At 46.0% G+C, this 18,705-nt stretch overlaps 1 protein-coding gene across 2 annotated transcripts in view; it reads left to right on the top strand.

Annotated features, from left to right (window-relative positions):
- Nucleotides 1–14,879: 14,879 nt before the first annotated feature.
- The window catches only part of MARCHF6 (membrane associated ring-CH-type finger 6), a 44,376-nt gene continuing 40,550 nt past the window's right edge, over nt 14,880–18,705 (top strand). The window contains exon 1 of one of the 2 annotated variants that reach the window (XM_030265676.4): nt 14,880–15,037. In XM_030265676.4, the coding sequence (XP_030121536.1) occupies nt 15,019–15,037 (19 nt within the window). In that variant the 5' untranslated portion in view covers nt 14,880–15,018. The remainder of the gene's footprint in view (nt 15,038–18,705) is intronic. The other variant, XM_030265675.4, reaches the window with a different exon arrangement.

The following is an 18,705-nucleotide window of genomic DNA, read 5'->3' as shown; positions in this document are numbered from 1 at the left end:
GTGAACTCCCAGGCTTGCTCTTCCACAGCTTAGTTGTGAACTAGCGAGTTTCAAACTGGATGCTACAGCAAGTAAAAAACATGAGCTTAAGCAGGAAACTCAAGGCCTGATCAGATTTGTTCTAAAGAGCTGATATTGGCACTTCCAGACTTCACAGCTTCCAGCATGCTGCTTCCTTCTGGTCTGAGATTGAATCTCAGTTTCCTGATAGACCCACAATGAGATCACAGAGAGCTGGGGTGTTACAGGCCATGAGACAAAAAGTTTATTTAATCCTTTACAAGGTTCAACTCTAAGGTGCTTTGATTTTCCCTTTGTTCCCTGGAAGCTGCAGAGATGATAACCTGTCTTTACTTAAGACGACAGGTACCATAAGGCAGATTCCTTATAAAGGCCTGCCTTGAGCTGCAGCTTAGACCTCAGTACGAGCTCAGGTGCTCTTTACAGCCTGTTCTCCTGGTTCAGAGGGAAAAACCAATCCAAACCCTAAGCCTCAAGCTGAAATCAAATCCCCAGTCACCTGCCTCTTCAAAGGGAAATTAGTCATCCTCTCTGTAGAAGGAATTCACAGTGTGTCTCTACCATCACATACTCTTTCTCATGAGTGATAGACTGGCATTCATGGGAAGCATTTGTCTGAATGTCCATACAAAATATAAAACTCAGATATAAAGCAGGTGGGAATAATGTTGTGAGAGGAAGTCTTGGACAGGCTGGTTTTTAAGAAGGACCCAGGACTTTCTACCTAAGACATGCCCTCAGTGTAGACCTGAAGATTTAACATAAATATGCTGGGTCAGAGATCTGTGCTCAAGCTTCTGCTCCACCATGCACATTTGTGCATAAACTGCCATACCCACATGGCAGTTTCTTCACTTCTGTCTTCTCTGGAAGACTTTGTCTTGGTACAGCCACCTCTGTTTTTCTGTGGGCCAGAACCAGAAACCTGATTCCTCTCATTCCAGTCAGATACCAGTACTATCAGCTATTCCAACACTCCCTCTCTGATTTTAAGCAGAAATTGCTGCCTGCTGAAGGTCTCTTCTCCAGAAATTTGTTCAAAAGTGTCACCAAAACTGACTTTTTACTATGTGGATTTTTCTGATGATGCATATTCATCCTAAAATAATCTCATCTAGGTAATTTCAATTCCTCAAGAGTTAAACCCCTTGATTTAACTGAGCACAACCATTGCTGTATGTCATTCAACAATTGTGAAAAGTTCTTTCCTGTGAGAAAAGACATAAATGCCAATGTTTTCAAACTTAAACCTCTGTGAGCTAAATTAATTTCCAAGGATAATTATATATGTGAATTGAAAGAAAACAGTAAGCATGGTCTGACTCAGGAGAACAGCAATGAAACTGCACACTCCTCAATGAACTTGTAAATTATTTCTGTAAACACAAAATCAGAAATTAAAGAGGCTCCTTCTTGGTGTGGTAATTAAGGTTCTTGGTTACCATAACAAGATGCTGTTATAATAAAGGTTTGTGAAGAGGCCTATTTTTGTTTCCTGCTTTGATGGGATAAAAAGATTTTGTGAAATTTGGGAAACAACTGTCTTCTCTAAATGCAATCTAGATCTTGCACGTTTCACCTGGGTACACTTCAAAGTAATTTTTGCTGTGTTTATGTTCATCTTTCAGGCAGCTGAACTATTGGCAGTTGTGTTGATTATTCCTGGAAACCTCCCAAAGAATCAGTGAACTTCTTTAATAGGTTGTTAGGAATTCTTCCTGTTCTTTAGGTATGGTATCTTTTCAAGGAATTCTTTCAAGATGAATATCAACAACTATAACCTCCTCATCACTCTTGTTACTTTCTTTACTCTTGTACTAAATTACTCTCCATTAAATGGCTCTCTGTTTATCTTAAATGCAAATTTTACAAAGAAGAAAATACATGTTTCTGATTTTTATTATGAAAGCAAGAAATATATGGGGTTTTCCAGTTTGTTATCTCCAGATTAAAAAAAAAAACAAACAAACATGACTGGGATGCTGAAGAAGAAACCACGTTCAAGTCAAACTCAGAAGAGCCAAGTCACTACAGGTCCCAGTCCTACAACACATAGCACTTGCCCAAAGTCCCAGTGATTTTATTCCCTGGGCTTCAGGGGGAGCTTTGATTTGTTAGTAAGCACAGCACTAAATATATATGGCAAATTTCTAAGTACAGTGGATCCAGGTGAGTGAGAAGTTATAATTTTCAGCTTTCAACAGTCATTAAAATATAATCATATTAAATAATTGAAAATGAGTAGACAAAGAATCTTATTAAATATCTGTGATTAAATATGATACTAAAGCATAGGACATTATTCCTCTGCATGTTATAAATATGAATTTTCAAAACCAAAAAGAGATCTTTAATGTCTTCCTTCTCATGTGTCTTCAAGAGACAATCTAAATTCACACCTTTTCTTGGTTGTGATAGCTGCTCTGGAATTGATTCCATATCCAAAATCTTCAAGCCAATCTGAAGCATGCTGCAGGTCTAAGAATACTTCAGATATAATCATTAAAGATGTGTTAACATAGACAAATCAGAATATTTAACATAAGTACACACTTTCAACCTCAAGGTTTGGACTGCAGTGGGAAAATCTGTGCTAGAAAATCAAGCAGAAGCACTTCTTGATGTACAGATTTCCAACTCACCTACATTAACTGATCCTTATCGCTCAGATGAATTGGAGAGCTCTGGGTCAGCTCTCTTGGCCTCTTGGACTTGCTCCTGTTATGGCAAGGTGCAGGCTGCTGGTGAGAACACATTGATTCACAAAGGCACACTGCCCCACAGGGCTGGGCTGACATGCTGCTGTCAGCTCTCATCCTTTATGTCCAGGCTCACACAACAAGCTCCTCACATGAGACCATTCAGTGTGTGAGTGCTGAAGCACTCCCGTACCCCTTCCTGTCCCCTGTCCCCTTCCTGGTGGAGAGCTAAAATATATCTCTTTCCTCTTGACTCTGGACAGGACATTTCAGCTGTTAGCATTTTGCATAGAATTTCCAAGATTTAGATCAAAAATTCACTGGGTGTCATTGGGCTGACAGTTACCCCTACCTGGGACCTCATCAATAAGGTCAGCTTAGAAATTCTGATGTGTTCTCTCCCACATCCCCCTGAATGGAGGGTTAAGGGCCAGTCCTTGGTATAAGAGCTGGATCTGGTCACCACTGGGGCTCAAGGAGTGCAGCACTTTCTGCAGCTGAGTGGAGGCAGAGATCATCAGCCACTGTCACATCATCCCTGGGCTCCCAGGGAAAACCCTAAGTCCCCACATCTTTCTCCTGAACCACCTCCAGCCCCAGCTGAGCACAGGCAGTGACTGACCCGGCTCAAGGGACTCTGGGAATCAGGGGATGTGGTCTGGGGACTATACCAATGATGATACAGGAAGACATTGCAGCCTAAGACAAGACAGCAGATTGGCAGCCTCTGGTGACTCAGTCATTCAGCTGCCACCAGCACTAGTAGCAAGCTGCAGGGCAGCTTTCAGGATGCTGTTGCAAATGTTAAAGGCTTTAGATACCTGGAAATGCCCTGGGGCCCTCAAGTAAATCCTTCTTAATCAGGTGGCAGCGTTCAAAGCCATAAGTTTCCCAAAATCAGCAGCTGCTTGTTTGATGGCCCATGAAACTGGCAGATGGCCCCAGCTTGGGTGCAAGCTGCCATGGCTCCTGCCTGACTGGCCACTGCAGACCCCAGAGATGCTCCATCTCCTCTGCCACCTTCTTCTCAGGGTCCCCAAACTCCTCCTGGGCCTGGAGTAGAGGTGCCCTCTAGTGGCACCCTTGGAGCTTTGTCACCTCTGTCCATGTTCCTGCTCCTCGTGTCCAGGTCCCTGTTGCCATGAGATTGTTTCAATGCACATTGCATAATTTTCCTGTAGGTTGAGATGAGGCTGACTGACCTGTAGTTCCCTGAATTCACTTGTTTTGCCTTGAAAATTGTTGTGACACTTCCCTTTTCCCTGTTTCCAATGATTTCTCCCTATTAGCATTTTTTTACTCACAATCATGGAATGGTCTGGGTTGGAAGGAACTTTAAAGATCATCTAGTTCCAATTCCCCACACCATGGGCAGGGACTCCATTCACTAGACCAGGTTGTTCAGAGCCCCATCCAGCCTGGCCTTGAACAACACTTCCAGGGTTGGATCATCCACATCTCGTCTGGGCAAATTTTTCTAGTCTTTCTCTTAGCCACACTGTAGTAGATAGGGACAGGCGAACGGAAGATCTCAGGATGTGACAGAAAGAAAGACCCTTCCCCCTTCACCCTGCTTCACGTTATCTAGCACCCCCAGAACATGTAACCACACCTAACCCAGTAGTTTTCCACTCCCAACTAACCTAGAGACCCTACCAACCCCCTCCCCCGACGTAGAAAAGTCCCCCAAGACTATTTAAACCCATGAGATAAGATAATAAAGGCTTTTGACCGTCCACCACATTGGTGTTAGCGTGTGTCGTTTCCCTGAGTAGCCAGGACAAGGCCAGGCTGCCGTGCTGCCTCCTTGCAACCAGGTCGCCGTTGCCTCCCCTGAAGGAAACATATCTGGTGCTGAAACCCGGGAAAAATTCGCTCGGGTATCAGGAATCACCTGGACAAGGACAGCGGCTGGAGCGGTCAAACTGTATCTAGGCGAGGGAGACGTCCCAGGACCCGCGATCATCATGGACGCCATCGCCAGGGTCGTAAGTGCGATACAGAAGCAATGGGGTATCGAGTGTAAGCTCAAAGACTTTTATCTTGCTATAGCAAGGCTCCTTGAGCTTGGGGCAATTGAACGCCCCGTGGATGTTCTGCATCCGGAAATATGGGAAAAATGCACAGCCACACTGGCCGAGGACACAAAATCCTCAGGCAGTGGTAAGAGCCTTACGGTGTGGGGCAAAGTAGAGAAAGCCCTGCACAAAGCAATAGAAGAGCAGGAGACATGGAGTGCGGCGCGTATGTGTTTATTGGTTACACCCAAGCAAGGGGTAGGAGCGGGAACACAAACTGCCCCTGAGGACGATCCGCCTGGGAGCGGGGATCCGGGGGGACCCGGCGCGTCACCCCCCTCCCCAGGCCAGAGCCAAATCCCCGCTGCGGAAACCTCCCAGAAATCCGCGGCTTCCCCGTCCGTCCCGCCGCCGCCGGTCAGTGACCCGTTGCTGGAGGTGCAGCAGCACGCGGAATGCTTTTGGCAGGGGCTGGCGAGGGAAGCCAGAGACGCAGAAACCGCGGCTTGGGAGGAGATCCTAACCACGCCGCCACCCTACTCTGTTGAAAATGGCGCTGGCAGCCAAGGAGAGGGGCGGGGCGCGGGCGGTCTCGACGCGAAAAACCTGGAGGTGCGCGGTTTTAGGAATGCGCGTGCGCGGGAGAAAGAGGAGGAGAGCGGCAGAGGGCACGGAGCCAATCGGCAGCTGCGCCTGAGGCTGCTACCATTTAAGGGAGAGACCTCCCCCTGCAGGAGGCAGGGCAAGACTGGGTGGTGGGAGCGGTGCCACCCCCGCGGGGAGGAGCGAGCTCGGAGCCGGACAAAAAGGCACCGAGCCCCGGAAATGTGCTGGCAATTGACTTCCGACTCGGAGTCCAGCAGCAGCTCCACCAGCTCGGAAGAGCTGACGGAAGCTGGCTGGGACTCTGAGACGGAGGAAACGGAGCCAATGCGATTTAAGACAAAACCGAGTTAAAGCTTTAAGCTGCACCGAAAAGCAACCACAATATGAACCAGCCCAGTTTACCAAACTGGGGAGAAATAAAAATAGCCTGTGCTGAATGGTCCCCAGCGGCTGCCATACAAGCTTTCCCGGTGAGGCTCACCGGCCTGGAAGGGAATCAACAAAAGGTATATACCCCGGTAAACCCAAAAGAGGGAAACGGGAAAGGGAGGGGGCGTGCGGGCCGCACTCAGCCTCCTCCCGCCGCGAATACAAGGCGGCCCATCTATGCCAACCCCCAGTGGGGCGGGGAGCCCTTATAACCCATACCCCCACAAAAGGCAGCCAGCTTCATACCCCCGCCAGCGACACAATTGCAGAGTTTTGCAACACAGCCTGCAGTACCTTCGTACCCACTACCACCGCAAGCAGCGCCTGTGCCGCAGGGTCAGCAGGGGACGCCCCAGAACGGGACCCCTGGGTGGCCCTGGCCATGAAAATAGGGAAGGAGCCCCCAAAGGTGTGGGGGACATGCTGCCTTTATGGCAGTCAGGACCCCCACGTAATAGGGCTTCAGTTTTGGGCAGACACGGGAGCAGACTGCTCGATTTTCCCCAAGCACTGTGGCCCCGACACTGGAAATGCAAAGAAGTCCCCCCAGTGAACAGAGTGGGAGGGCCGTCCCGAGCTTGGAAAAGCACCCAATTAGTAGCTATAACGCTTTATACAAAAAAGGGACCAGAACAAACAGTAGCAATCCACCCCTACATTTTGCAAAACTCTCCACCCCTGATAGGGAGGGACATCCTTGCTATGTTAGGAGTCAGGATTACAAATTTATAATGAGGGCCACTGCCGTACACCCACTGCTGCCAATTAAACTGACTTTCAGAACAAAACTAATGAAAAACTGCGAGTTTCTGTTTGCAGGACATGCTCGTGGACTGTCCCCGTGACGCATACACCCCTACTCCAGAGGGGGATGACAGACCACCAAGCCGCCAGACAAAACCCGAGAGTCCCACACCGGTGAGACCCAGATATGCACAGTGTCTTGGTGCGATTTTGCTGTTGGGGCTTGTGGCCGGGGGGCAAGCCGACCCAGGCCACTACCCTCATCAGCCATTTAGGTGGGTCATGCAACATCTTTCAAGTGACAAGGTGTTCAAAGAGGTCACCACAGCAAACACCCCATCCTTCGTGTTCCACATAGCCGATCTGTTTCCAGGACAACCAAAACTACGGCCCATAAACCCACGTATCGTACCCGTGTACATATCCTACTGGTGCCCAGCGTCCAACCCAGGGAAAAGGTACTGCAACTACCCGGGGTGGGGACATTGCGGATATTGGGACTGCGAAACCATTGTTACAGATGCCAGACCATGGGGAGATGGGTGGCAACCGCAGGAGCCCGACAAATTCTTACAGTTCACCTGGGCACCCTTCGGCTGTGGAGACCACAATGCACAGCCTGGATATCGGGGATGCGTAAGTTATAACATGACTGTCCTACAGCCAGATCACCCTAGCTGGGCCACGGGTAGCACATGGACAGTGGTCCTCAGAGGACCCAGAAGGTGGGTGAATGTACAAATTATCAGGCTCCAACCACCAGCACCTCGACCAGTAGGACCCAATAAAGTTATCAAGAACGTGCTAAAAGGGAAAAATACAACCCACCCCAAAGCCTTGCCCCCAAAAGTCACTGACACCCCGACCGGCCTTGCGGATGCCCTCCAGATAGGCCGCACGGCTGAGTCAGATCCAAACCCAATCTTTCGTATGCTAGAAGCTACCTTTCTAACCCTAAACGAAACCAAACCGAACCTGACTAACTCCTGTTGGCTTTGCTATGATGTCAAACCCCCTTTCTATGAAGGCATTGCTTTAGACACCCCCTTCAGTTACTCCACAGCCAGTGCCCCCCACCAGTGCAGATGGGACACTCCCCGCAGAGGAATCACCCTGAGTCAAATCACAGGACAGGGCAGATGTTTTGGCAATGCAACTTTAGCAAAGCAGAAAGGCAACTTCTGCACTAAAGTTGTCAAGCCCAACAGAAGAACCAATAAGTGGGTGGTCCCATCCGCATCTGGGATGTGGGTTTGCCAGCGATCCGGAGTGAGTCCTTGTGTGTTCCTTGCCAAATTTAATGACTCTATCGACTTCTGTGTCCAAGTTCTGATTGTTCCTAGGGTCCTGTACCACTCAGATGAAGAGATATACCACCTTCTCTAGGAACCTGACAGACTCCACAAAAGAGAAATAATCACAGGTATAACTATCGCAATGCTGCTCGGCCTGGGAACTGCTGGCACAGCCACGGGTGTCTCAGCCATCGCAACCCAACAGCACGGACTCTCTCAGCTGCAAATGACCATCGACGAAGACCTGCAGAGGATCGAGAAATCCATCTCCTATCTAGAGAAATCAGTCTCTTCGCTTTCAGAAGTAGTTTTACAAAATAGGCGGGGACTGGACCTCTTGTTCATGCAGCAAAGAGGACTGTGTGCAGCCTTGAAAGAGGAATGCTGCTTTTATGCAGATCATATGGGAGTTGTTAAAGACTCCATGGCAGAACTCCGAGATAGACTGGCTCAGAGAAAGAAAGACAGGGAAACCCAACAGAGCTGGTTTGAATCCTGGTTCAATCAATCACCTTGGCTCACCACTTTAATTTCCGCCCTGGTAGGTCCACTGGTAATACTGCTTTTAGCCGTTACCATAGGACCATGCCTACTGAAAAAACTAGTCTCGTTTGTTCAGGCCCACCTAGAACGGGCGAACATTCTGTTCGTAGGCCAGCAACAAATGCTGTAAACCAAAAACTGCAAACACAGTCAGTTGCAAAAGCCTTCGAGACTCACCTTGCAAAAATTACTCAGGTTTACCAAACCACCTTTTCCTTACCAAGTTACAAGTTTGTACCTCACTCCAGGGCCTATATCTACGACTACCTCATTTTATTTATGATAAGGAGGGGGGAGATGTAGTAGATAGGGACAGGCGAACGGAAGATCTCGGGATGTGACGGAAAGAAAGACCCTTCCCACTTCACCCTGCTTCACGTTATCTACCACCCCCAGAACACGTAACCACACCTAACCCAGTAGTTTTCCACTCCCAACTAACCTAGAGACCCTACCAACCCCCCCCCCCCCCGACGTAGAAAAGTCCCCCAAGACTATTTAAACCCATGAGATAAGATAATAAAGGCTTTCGACCATCCACCACATTGGTGTTAGCGCGTGTCATTTGCCCGAGTAGCCCAGACGAGGCCGGGCTGCCGTGCTGCCTCCTTGCAACCAGGTCGCTGTTGCCCCCCCTGAAGGAAACACCACACTCATACTCCTCCCAGCTTGCCCTGCTCATCTTGGCCATGCTATTCACCATGATCCTTTCTACCATGCATCTCTCTAGCTCCTAGCTGTTCTTCCTGCACTCTTGCATGGTAGCACCCTTGTCCACAGAGGAAGCTGTATTTTCCCAGCTTCAGTTTACCCTCACTGGGAGTGAGTCTGAAGGAGAAAAAGAGTTGTCCACGAGCCTTTGCTTTCATTGAAGCTACTATGAGGTTGAGGCCTCCCAAAGAACTCCTTGCCCTTTACTGTATAAGATTCTCCCCTGCCTTTCCATAGAATCAGGATCAAGGACTTGGCTCAACATGAGCAGGAGTGTAAGGAAAGCAGAGATAAATCAATCCCCTCAAGAATACATATCAATTTGAAGACCCCTGATTTCCTTCCTTCAGAAGATCAGTAGAAGAGGTAAAAGGAGTAGAACAAAACTTGGAGATCCAGAGAAAAATGGAAGAGAACCCAATTTGTCACCGTGAATATGTAAGACCTTACTGGAAATTTTGGTACAAGTTTTTGACAGCTGTTTCTGCTGTCAGGGCTCATGTGATAATGAATCAGAAAAGACAGGCTCTCAGAAGTTGTTTTCACCTTAACCAGTGATAAATTCCATACTAACTTTTAAAGTAGGAATTTTCCCAGATGTTCTCAGTTGAAAAGTGCATATTCCAAACAAGGTTGTTCTCAGAAGCTGAGTGGTGATACTGAATGCAGCTGCTTAAATAGTCTTCAGACATTCTGAGGATCAGGCCATCAGAATGAAATATCACTCACTGCCATTTCTCTGTGTGTTGTCATCTTCATGAGGTTACCCTTTCTTTGGCACCTCTAACCAGGCTGAGGCCATGGCAGAGGCCCATGTTACATGACTACGCTAAAAAACTAGTCAAAAAAAAAAGTATAATTGATACACAAAGGAGAGTGAAGAGAATGTACCTTTTGAGTAGTAAGCATGTTTGACATTCCACATCAGTCATCCAACTGAAAATCTATTTCACTGAGCCAAGCATTTTTCTTAGACATCAAAAGAATTAAGCAGTTTCTTCAATTTATTCTTTGACCCTGCATTGAAGGCAGCACACACAGCAAATACATTCTTGTCATAGGGAAATGAGAAAAAGCTGGGGGTTATGTCCCATGATGAACATTCTCAGTGTGCAAGCTACTGTGAAGTGAAAGTCACCACAGAAATCACAACCCTACAAAACAGAGGTCATTGACTCTGATCAGCCTGTAATAACACTGACCTTTAGACCATACCTCACAAACATTTGAGGAAAAGTAATGACAAAGTTATTACAAATCTAAGCCCTTCTGTACTTCTTTCCTAAGCAGTGCTGCAGAAGCACAAGCAGTAACACAGGTGTTGTTACAGAACATATAACTATAGTGACTATGTGGATCATTCTCCCTAGCAGATACATTTTCTTTTTGGCAACACTCATGGTTTTAAATGAAGTAGAACTGAACCTTGCCCTGAGGAATTAAATTTAATTTGGTTGGCAGTCATAACATTTAATAATGCCTGGAAGGTCACGATAAAGGTTTCTGGCAAAATAAGATTGTTTCTTTTAAATACTGAGGATAATCCCTAACTGCTGTCATCTGCAGGAATATTTTCACAGAATTTTAAAGACATGAGAACCAGCATGTTCTCAGAAGCACTTATACGCAGTCACTTGACGATGGTAATGTTTCACACCACATCTTCTGTTACTGAGGAGATCAAAGTTCAATAAGTAGGGAAAAAACCCTCTTTCTAATCTAATGACACAAATATCTAACTATCTAAAAATTTCACTTGGACATTATGAAAGTGCTTTAGATAAAGAACTGTACACTTCAAATGATATTACAGTTATTAGGAACGGGATATTCTGAAAGACCAATACAGCCTTTTTTGAATGCAGGAGGCCTCCATCAAGTAACCACAGCCACAGAGCTCTGAATCCCAAGTAGAGTAATAACAGCCATTGGCTCCATTCTCAGCATGATGATCCATCCCAACCAAGCTGATAGGGCCTATGTTTTAAATAGAAAATCCACTGCAACACATGTGGAAAGATCCCTGCTATGCTTAAAAATAATTTGGTGAAGCACATTCTGCAGATCTTAAAAAGAGTTCATAACGTTCTGCAAATACTTCTTTACTCTATGGAAATGGTTTGTGTTAATTATCCAACTATTGCCTAGGTTCTTAAAATCTAAACATGTAAACAGCCTTATTCATCTTTTCAGTGAGACTCATTAAACAGTAGCAGCATTTAGACTGGGTTTATTTATCTCATCTCCCATATAAAATGCTAGTGGAAATAGGTTTTTTCCTTGGTTGAAATGTTAATAATCCATAGAACAAACCCCAGTGCATAACCAAGCCTCTCCTCAGAAACAGTTTCTGAAATAAACAGGTCTGGACCCTACATCATGGCCGTGTCTGATGATGCTCAGCCATTATGCCCATCTCTTAATTTATGTTTGGTGCCACACTGCTACACATTTCATAGCACAAAACATGAACCACAAGTCACATATTCATTCAGGAATTTTGACTCCTCCATTAGCTACTAATAGTCCAGGTTTAGTAAGAAGCAAGCACCAGCTGAAGGGAAACACGTTCAGTAGTCCATATACTGAGGTGTTAGAGTTAGTATTAAGCACCAGTGCAGCAGCAAACACCATTGCATTCACAGTACATCTGAGAGCACTTCTCTGCATCTTCATTCCAGGAACCCATGGCCACAGCAGCTACCTGTTGGTTAGGGATGATTCACGAGATGTCACAGCAGAGCAGCCACTGTCCTGGAAGCACATGCTCTAAAGTCCCTGCAGTGCACAGGGGAGATCCAGGCTGGCAGGGTTTTTCACCATGTGTTTTTGTAGCCCACAGACCTCTGTGCTTTCTGATTGTGTCAGGCAAATTTTCTGCAGGCCATTCTTTGTGCTACACACCAAAGAGCCTGTTCTGATGGTTTTTCTCCTGCCATGGAAGCTCTGTGCCTCCCTAATGATGGTGCATCATTTAGGAACCAGATACATGTTCACTCCAAATACTGCTTGGTTTTTCAAGATAAACTGACGTCCACTTGGTTTTACTTAAGATAATCCACTATGTTTTCCACATTTCTGCAACTTGCTGTTCATAATTAACTGAACCAATTTTGCAGTGAGAATCAGGTGAGCAGATGAGGGGAAAAAACTAGAACAGCACTGAAAAGAAACCCCAAAACAACTGGTTAAGAAAATAAATGCATTTTGAAGTGTTCATCCACAGAAAAAATTGAAAAGCAGTAGCTTTTACTGTTTGATTTTTTCAATGCTCTGAACTTTCAAAATAACTAAAAGTGTAAGGGAATAATTTTTATGAAGCCATTTTAAAATTACAGGAAAGATAGAAATGTCGCAGTACAAAGGCTAGATAGTTTTGTATTGTCTTAATAGAACTCTTGAATATAAATGCATTATCTAAGCATATAAGTCATGTAAAACGGTATTTTTTCTTACTGTTTAAAGTATAATAGTCTGCCTCCAATTCATGTTTGCTGGTAAGCTATTGTATAGCACATACTGAAACACTAGTTATGAACAAAATTTTGGGACAAATTCTCTCTAAATGCTGAGAAGACAGTACACATGTAATGCTTGTTAGGTAATTTAAATGGCTGAACAGATAGATACAGACAGGAATGAAATTATTCACTGGCAACATACAGTGACTCCTTTCAAAAGCTTTAATGGAATTTAAAGAAGCCTATCACAAGAGACTGAAATTGGAGAATTATATACATTAATCTTGCCATGGTCTTTGGATGCAAATTATAATTTAGAGACTTTTATTGACATTTAATTTACATTTATCACAGCAGAGTAACAATGTTGTAACGAATAATGGTTGGTTACATGTTTGGGAAATAAAGAGTGAGAATTAGGAACATACTTGGAAATTGAAATTCTTCATTTCTGAAGCTCAAAAATTAGCTTATTGTTAAAATAAACAGATTTTTTTTTTTTGTTTAAAGTTATAAGTGAGAATTTTTCCACCTTGCCTTTCAGAGAGGAGGGACACAGAAGGGCTGAGTATGATAGTCTAGCCCAAGTGTATTTATTGCAGGTCTTTACTGTACTTATTCAGCTATTGGAGAGCCATATGAAGCCTTCACTTTTTCCTTAATTTTTTTACTTACACAGGCCAGTATCATACACTCCACCAGCTTGAAAAATGTAATTTTGAAGGAACTAACATAGCTACAGTTTAGGAAAACAGTTATAAAATTGCAAATTGGGTACCTCTGCACTCTAAGTTCAGACTTGAACTACCAACCACTCTGCTGCTGACACGAAGCCTGAAGGCTGAAGGCAAAGGATTTAATGACTGGCTGGACACAAAGATATGGTAGAGAGAGCTGAAGGTTGCTATGACTCATTGATCAACCAGAAGGGTTGAAACAGCTGCCACAATGGAGCACTAAAACAATCACACATACATTTCATCAGGATGGAATTCCTCTCTAGCCTGAATAAAATTAAATTGCTGCCAACTCATCAGAGCACAAGCGACAGCTCTCAGAGCACATGGTAGAGTACAAAGTTTTAATGCGTGCTGCCCCGGCTAGGTAGGGCAGCAAGACATGGAAACATAAATTATTAAACTAAGATAGATGTTTGAGCTTTGCTGAGCAGTTTATTAACTCTGTTGGAAAGCCCCAGCTCTGGAAGGCTCGGTGAGATTTGACGAACAGCACAGGTAACCGCTTGACACTGAGGAGGAGGACGGCTGTTTCCAGGGCTTACACACCCCTGATCTCTGGAGCACTGACCCTCTCAAAATCTGATCGACTTCACGTAGGGATGCAGCATTTCTCTCCAGTTTGGAGTAGAAGAACTTAGAGCAGGTTTTGGCTACATTTTGTCTGACTCCCGTGCTCTTCCCCCGCTGCCCGCTGCCCTCGGCACGGACCCGCCTGCTCCCGGCCGAGCGGTGGGGCCGGGCCCTGGCAGAGCTGCGGGGACAAGTGCTGGATCCTGAACTGGGGTCACAACAACCCCAGGCAGCGCTACAGGCAGGGGGGAAGGGTGTCTGGACAGCTGCCCACTGGAACTGGACCTGGGGGTGTTGGTCAACAGCTGGCTGAACACGAGCCAGTATGTGTCCAGGAGGCCAATGGCATCCTGGCTTGGATCAGGAACAGTGTGGCCAGCAGGACCAGGGCACTGATTGTCCCCCTGTACTCAGCATTGATGGGGCCACAGCTCGAGTGCTGTGTCCAGCTCTGGGCCCCTCAGCTCAGGAGATTGAGGTGCTGGAAAGTGTCCAGAGAGAAACAGCAAAGCCGGTGTCTGGTCTGGAACACCAGGCCCCTGAGGAATGGCTGAGGCAGCCGGGGTTGTTTAGCCTAGAGTAAAGGAGGCTCAGGGAAGGACATTATCCCTCTGAGCAACCACAGGAAAGGAGGTTGTAGCTTGGTCGGGATCGCATCTTCTTCCCAGACAGCTAGTGACAGGAGAGGGGACATAATCGGAAGATGCAGCAGGGAAGGTTCTGATTGGACATTATGGGGAATTTCTTCACAGAAAGCGTGATTGGGCTTTGGAACGGGCTGCCCAGGGAGGTGGTGGAGTCACCGTTCGCGGAGGTGTTTAAGGAAAAGCTGTACGTGGCACTTTGTGCCATGGTCTAGTTGACATGGAGGTATTCGTTCATAGGTTTGACCCAATGGTCTCGGAGGTCTTTTCCAACGCAGCTGACCCCGTGTTTCTGCAGAAGAGAGCGGGGCAGCCCCGCAGCAGCGCCCGCCCGGCCTACTCCGGCCCGACCCGCTGCGAGGCCTCCCTGTCCGCGTGCCCGCCAGGCGGCGCTCGCGGCGGGCGGCGCTCCGTCCCCGCGCGGCCGCGCTCGGTGTTCTCGGGCTCGGCGGCGCGGCCGGTCTGTCCGCTCGGCGCGCGGCCCCGCCCCCCGCGGTCACGCCACCCGCCCGGCCGGCGCTGCGTCAGCCCGGCAAGATGGAGACCGCTGAGGAAGGTACGGTGCTTGCCTCGCTACCGCCTGCCCCCGAGCAGGGGCTGTGCCGGGGCAGCCTCGGAGGGTGGAGGGGCGCGGCAGCGGAGAAGGAGAGTGTCACCGGGCCCGCCGGGCGGGCTGGGGGCTGTTCACGCCCGGAGGGGCGTCTCGCAGCGGAGCTGCAGGTGCCCGGGCCCCGCGCCCCCCCGCCGTGCCGCGGGGCCGGGCCGGGCCGAGGGGCGCAGTGCGTGAGGCGGCGCGCGGTGCCCCTTGCATAACCGCGGGGAGCGGGGGAACGGGGGGCGGTGCTGCCATGGGCCGTACATGGGCACCGGGGCCCGCCGGAGCTTTTCGCCGGATGAGGCTTTGCCTGGGGACCTGGGGGCCGCGGGGGGAGAAATGAGACCCCGGGAGGGAAAGCAGCAGGCCGGGGCAGCAGGAGAGGCGGCGAGGAGGGCACTGCCCCCAGCTCCCTCCTGCCAGCGGGCTCTGTCGGACCCGGCCGGCCCTGTAGCCCAGGGAGCCTTACATTTCCGCGTTTAACTGAATACTAGTAGCTGCTCCTTTCGCAAAGCTGACTTTGTTACTTGTGCTGGGCAATCTGTTTGGAAAATTGAAATATGCAGCAGCTGACATGTTTCTCTGTCTCTTTTAGAACAGACTAATACGTAGTCAGTTATCTAACTTAAAAATACTTGTCAAAGATATCATAGTCATGAGGGGGGGTTCTATGTGTAGTATCCATTTTTAAGGGTATTGCTTTATATGAGCTCAAACATGGTTATCTTTTGTCAGCACTTTTGTTATGCTTAGTTTATCACAAAATCACAGAATTGTTAAGGGTGTGAGCGATCTCTGGGGTTCATCTCCTCAAACCCTCCTGCCAAGGCAGGGTCACCAAGAACAGGTGACACAGGAATGTGTTCAGGTGGGTTTTGACTGTCTCCAGAGAGGGCCTATGTAGTTCAAGCAGATACGGGAGAACTTTGACAGATCAGCATTTCATATTGTAGTGTAAACCAAACTAAATAAAGGATGTTAGTTGTGCTATGTTTCTTGCAGTATTGGAGCTTTGTTTGTAATCTCAAACAATGAATGTAAATACATATTGCAGTAGCAAAGCAGTTCAAAGGAAAGCATTTTGCATCTTGGCTTTTGTTACTTTGGCATAATTTTGAATGTAGCTTTTTATCAGGTATCTCTTGATTTTCCTGCTTTAGAGGATTAAACAAAAAAAGCTGGAAAAACATAAACTATTGGATGAAATGAGACAGCACCTTTGTAGTAGTGTCTTTTGGGTTGTGCTGTAGACATATATAATACCCATGATCACTGATGGTTTATCAAAATATTAGTGTTTCTTAAATGTAACATTTAAAATTGCTTGCTGCAGCTCTGTAGACCAAGTCACTTACACCAATGAAATCAACCACACTTGTTAAATTCCACACTTGAAAATTGGACTTTTCTGTTTTTATCTATAAACACACACAAAGGCACATATATATGCAGCCTTAGATATTTTATTGTGTCCTTATCAATGTTGCCCTCAAAAGCTCCCAGTGGCAGCACGAAAGTAACCAGTCTGTATACTCACTTTCCATAAATACCACTAGAATGTAACAACTTCTACAGTTTCAAACCTCAGATCCTACTATTAGAACTTCACGCAGCTTGCCAGAATGCTGAAGAGACTTCCCAAGGTTAGAAAGCTGTGAACAGCAGCAGCAAAGAATGTGTTAGTGCCTTGAGGAAGAGGAAATATGATATTACTGTGTGCTTGAGCTTCTGCTACAAAGTGTCAGATGGACTTTCTGAACGGGTGATTGTTTGGTAGCCGTATTACGGCCATTGTGGTTCTGATGGGCTTTGTGCTTGACTGAGCTGTATTGTGGAACTAGAAAACTGAACTGCATGGAGAGAGCTTAGATAAGAGAGGCAGTCTGGGGTCATGGCCAGACCTAAGTGGAAGCTGCTTCACCTCAGAATGAATGTGAAAGTTGCTTCTCTGCAGCACCTGAAAGCACCAGATACCAGGTTTTACTGAAGAGAGGTAGTTCTGATTCTTTCTAGATAAATTGGTTTGTTGCTAAATAACATAATCTTCACTTTTTGATATTCTGGTGTTGGATTCAGTTGGAGAGATAATAGGCAGTGAATCATTCTCGAAGGGAACAGGAAAGAACTTATTATTCAAGATAATTTTTTCCAAAACATGAGCCTGAAGAACAGGGTGCAGAGTGTACGTGCACATAGAAAAATAGTGATTCTTGCATGGTGCAATTCTCTTTGACCATGGCTGTAGTTCGTAAGGTGCATAGCTTAACACATTGACCCTCAGCAGAGTTTATTGATTTGAAGATATTAGTGGCTTCACAGTCCAAACAATTACACTCATAATATGTTTATTTGGATTTGTAAAACAAGTGGAAATACCTAGAAATTATCATAGCTTTGAAAAAATAAAAATTAAGTTTATTTTAGTAAGCTAACAGGCAGTCTTTTCTCACGTAAAGAATTCTTTTGCTCACAGTAATGCAAATTGCTTTTTCCCAAAAGTTTTGACAATAAGTGAACAGTTTGCTGTGTGAGTCAACAGGCCATTAAATGGGCAGATTCAGAGAGCAGTGGGCATCCTTCAGGGAACAGTGTGCTTTTAGCTTGCTTTCATTGGTGCCAGAGTATCCTTAAAACAGTGTTTTCATGTGCTGTCTCGTGCTTGTCTGACCCCTTGTGACGCTGATCCAGCCTACAAAGCTGTCCACTTGCTGCCGTGAAACAGCTCTGTTGGAAAGAATGCGGGAGGAGGTGGGCATGCCACAGCAAGAGTGGGTAGGGGAGGGCCTGCCTGTCCAGTTGGAGAGACATCCCTGTGGAAGTGCTCTCTGGGATAAAAGAATAGCTTGTTAAGTGAAGTAGCAGTTCTGGTCATTCTTGTCAGTAGAGGAACCAGGGACTCGTGATGTTTGCAGCAATACTGCAAATCATCGCTGCTCAACATGGCAGTGATGGAAGTACTCTTTATGTCTCTTTGTAGCTGCACTGATGTGATTCTGAATACCTGTTTCTGTTAATTCTAGATTTTCATGCTGCATAATGAATTCATTCAAACACTTTCATAGATGGAAAATTCTTTTAATTGAATAATCTGAATTCTTATGCTTTATGTGTAGAAACTGTCCTAATACTCTATAGACTATGGATATGGTCATAATGTGACTTCTTTATAGAAAAAGAAAAAAATCAGTCTTCGGTGCCTTTTGGAAGTTTTTGTAGAAAAGCATTACTTTTTAAGATTTTGGCCAAGAATAAAAATAGGTGATTCAGACTTGAAATTGCATATTTGCAGTATTCTCACATCAAATGGTATTTTTATGACAGAGATCTCTGATATGCATGTGTTCCACTGGAACAAATATACATGTTTGCTGGATAGGGTTGATAGAGAAATAATTAAGAAAAATATGAAATCTCAAACTCACGTATTCTATGAAAATGGACATTTTATGTTCACTTCTTAATAGAAGCAAAAGGAAGAGTCAAGGGACAATATCATGCATCTGTCAATAAACAGATAAAACTTGATTTTTATTTCTATTTAATTGTGTGTTTAGAGATCTGGCTAACTGAATGGTATTTAAAATAGACATCTGGTTTTTAGAGGGAAAGGTTTATGCTCACTTGTTTAT

The sequence above is a fragment of the Taeniopygia guttata genome, chromosome 2 (assembly GCF_048771995.1).
Source record: "Taeniopygia guttata chromosome 2, bTaeGut7.mat, whole genome shotgun sequence".
NCBI classification, from domain to species: domain Eukaryota; kingdom Metazoa; phylum Chordata; class Aves; order Passeriformes; family Estrildidae; genus Taeniopygia; species Taeniopygia guttata.
The sequence above is the reverse complement of the archived record's forward strand: the minus strand, read 5'-3'. Positions and strand labels throughout refer to the sequence as shown.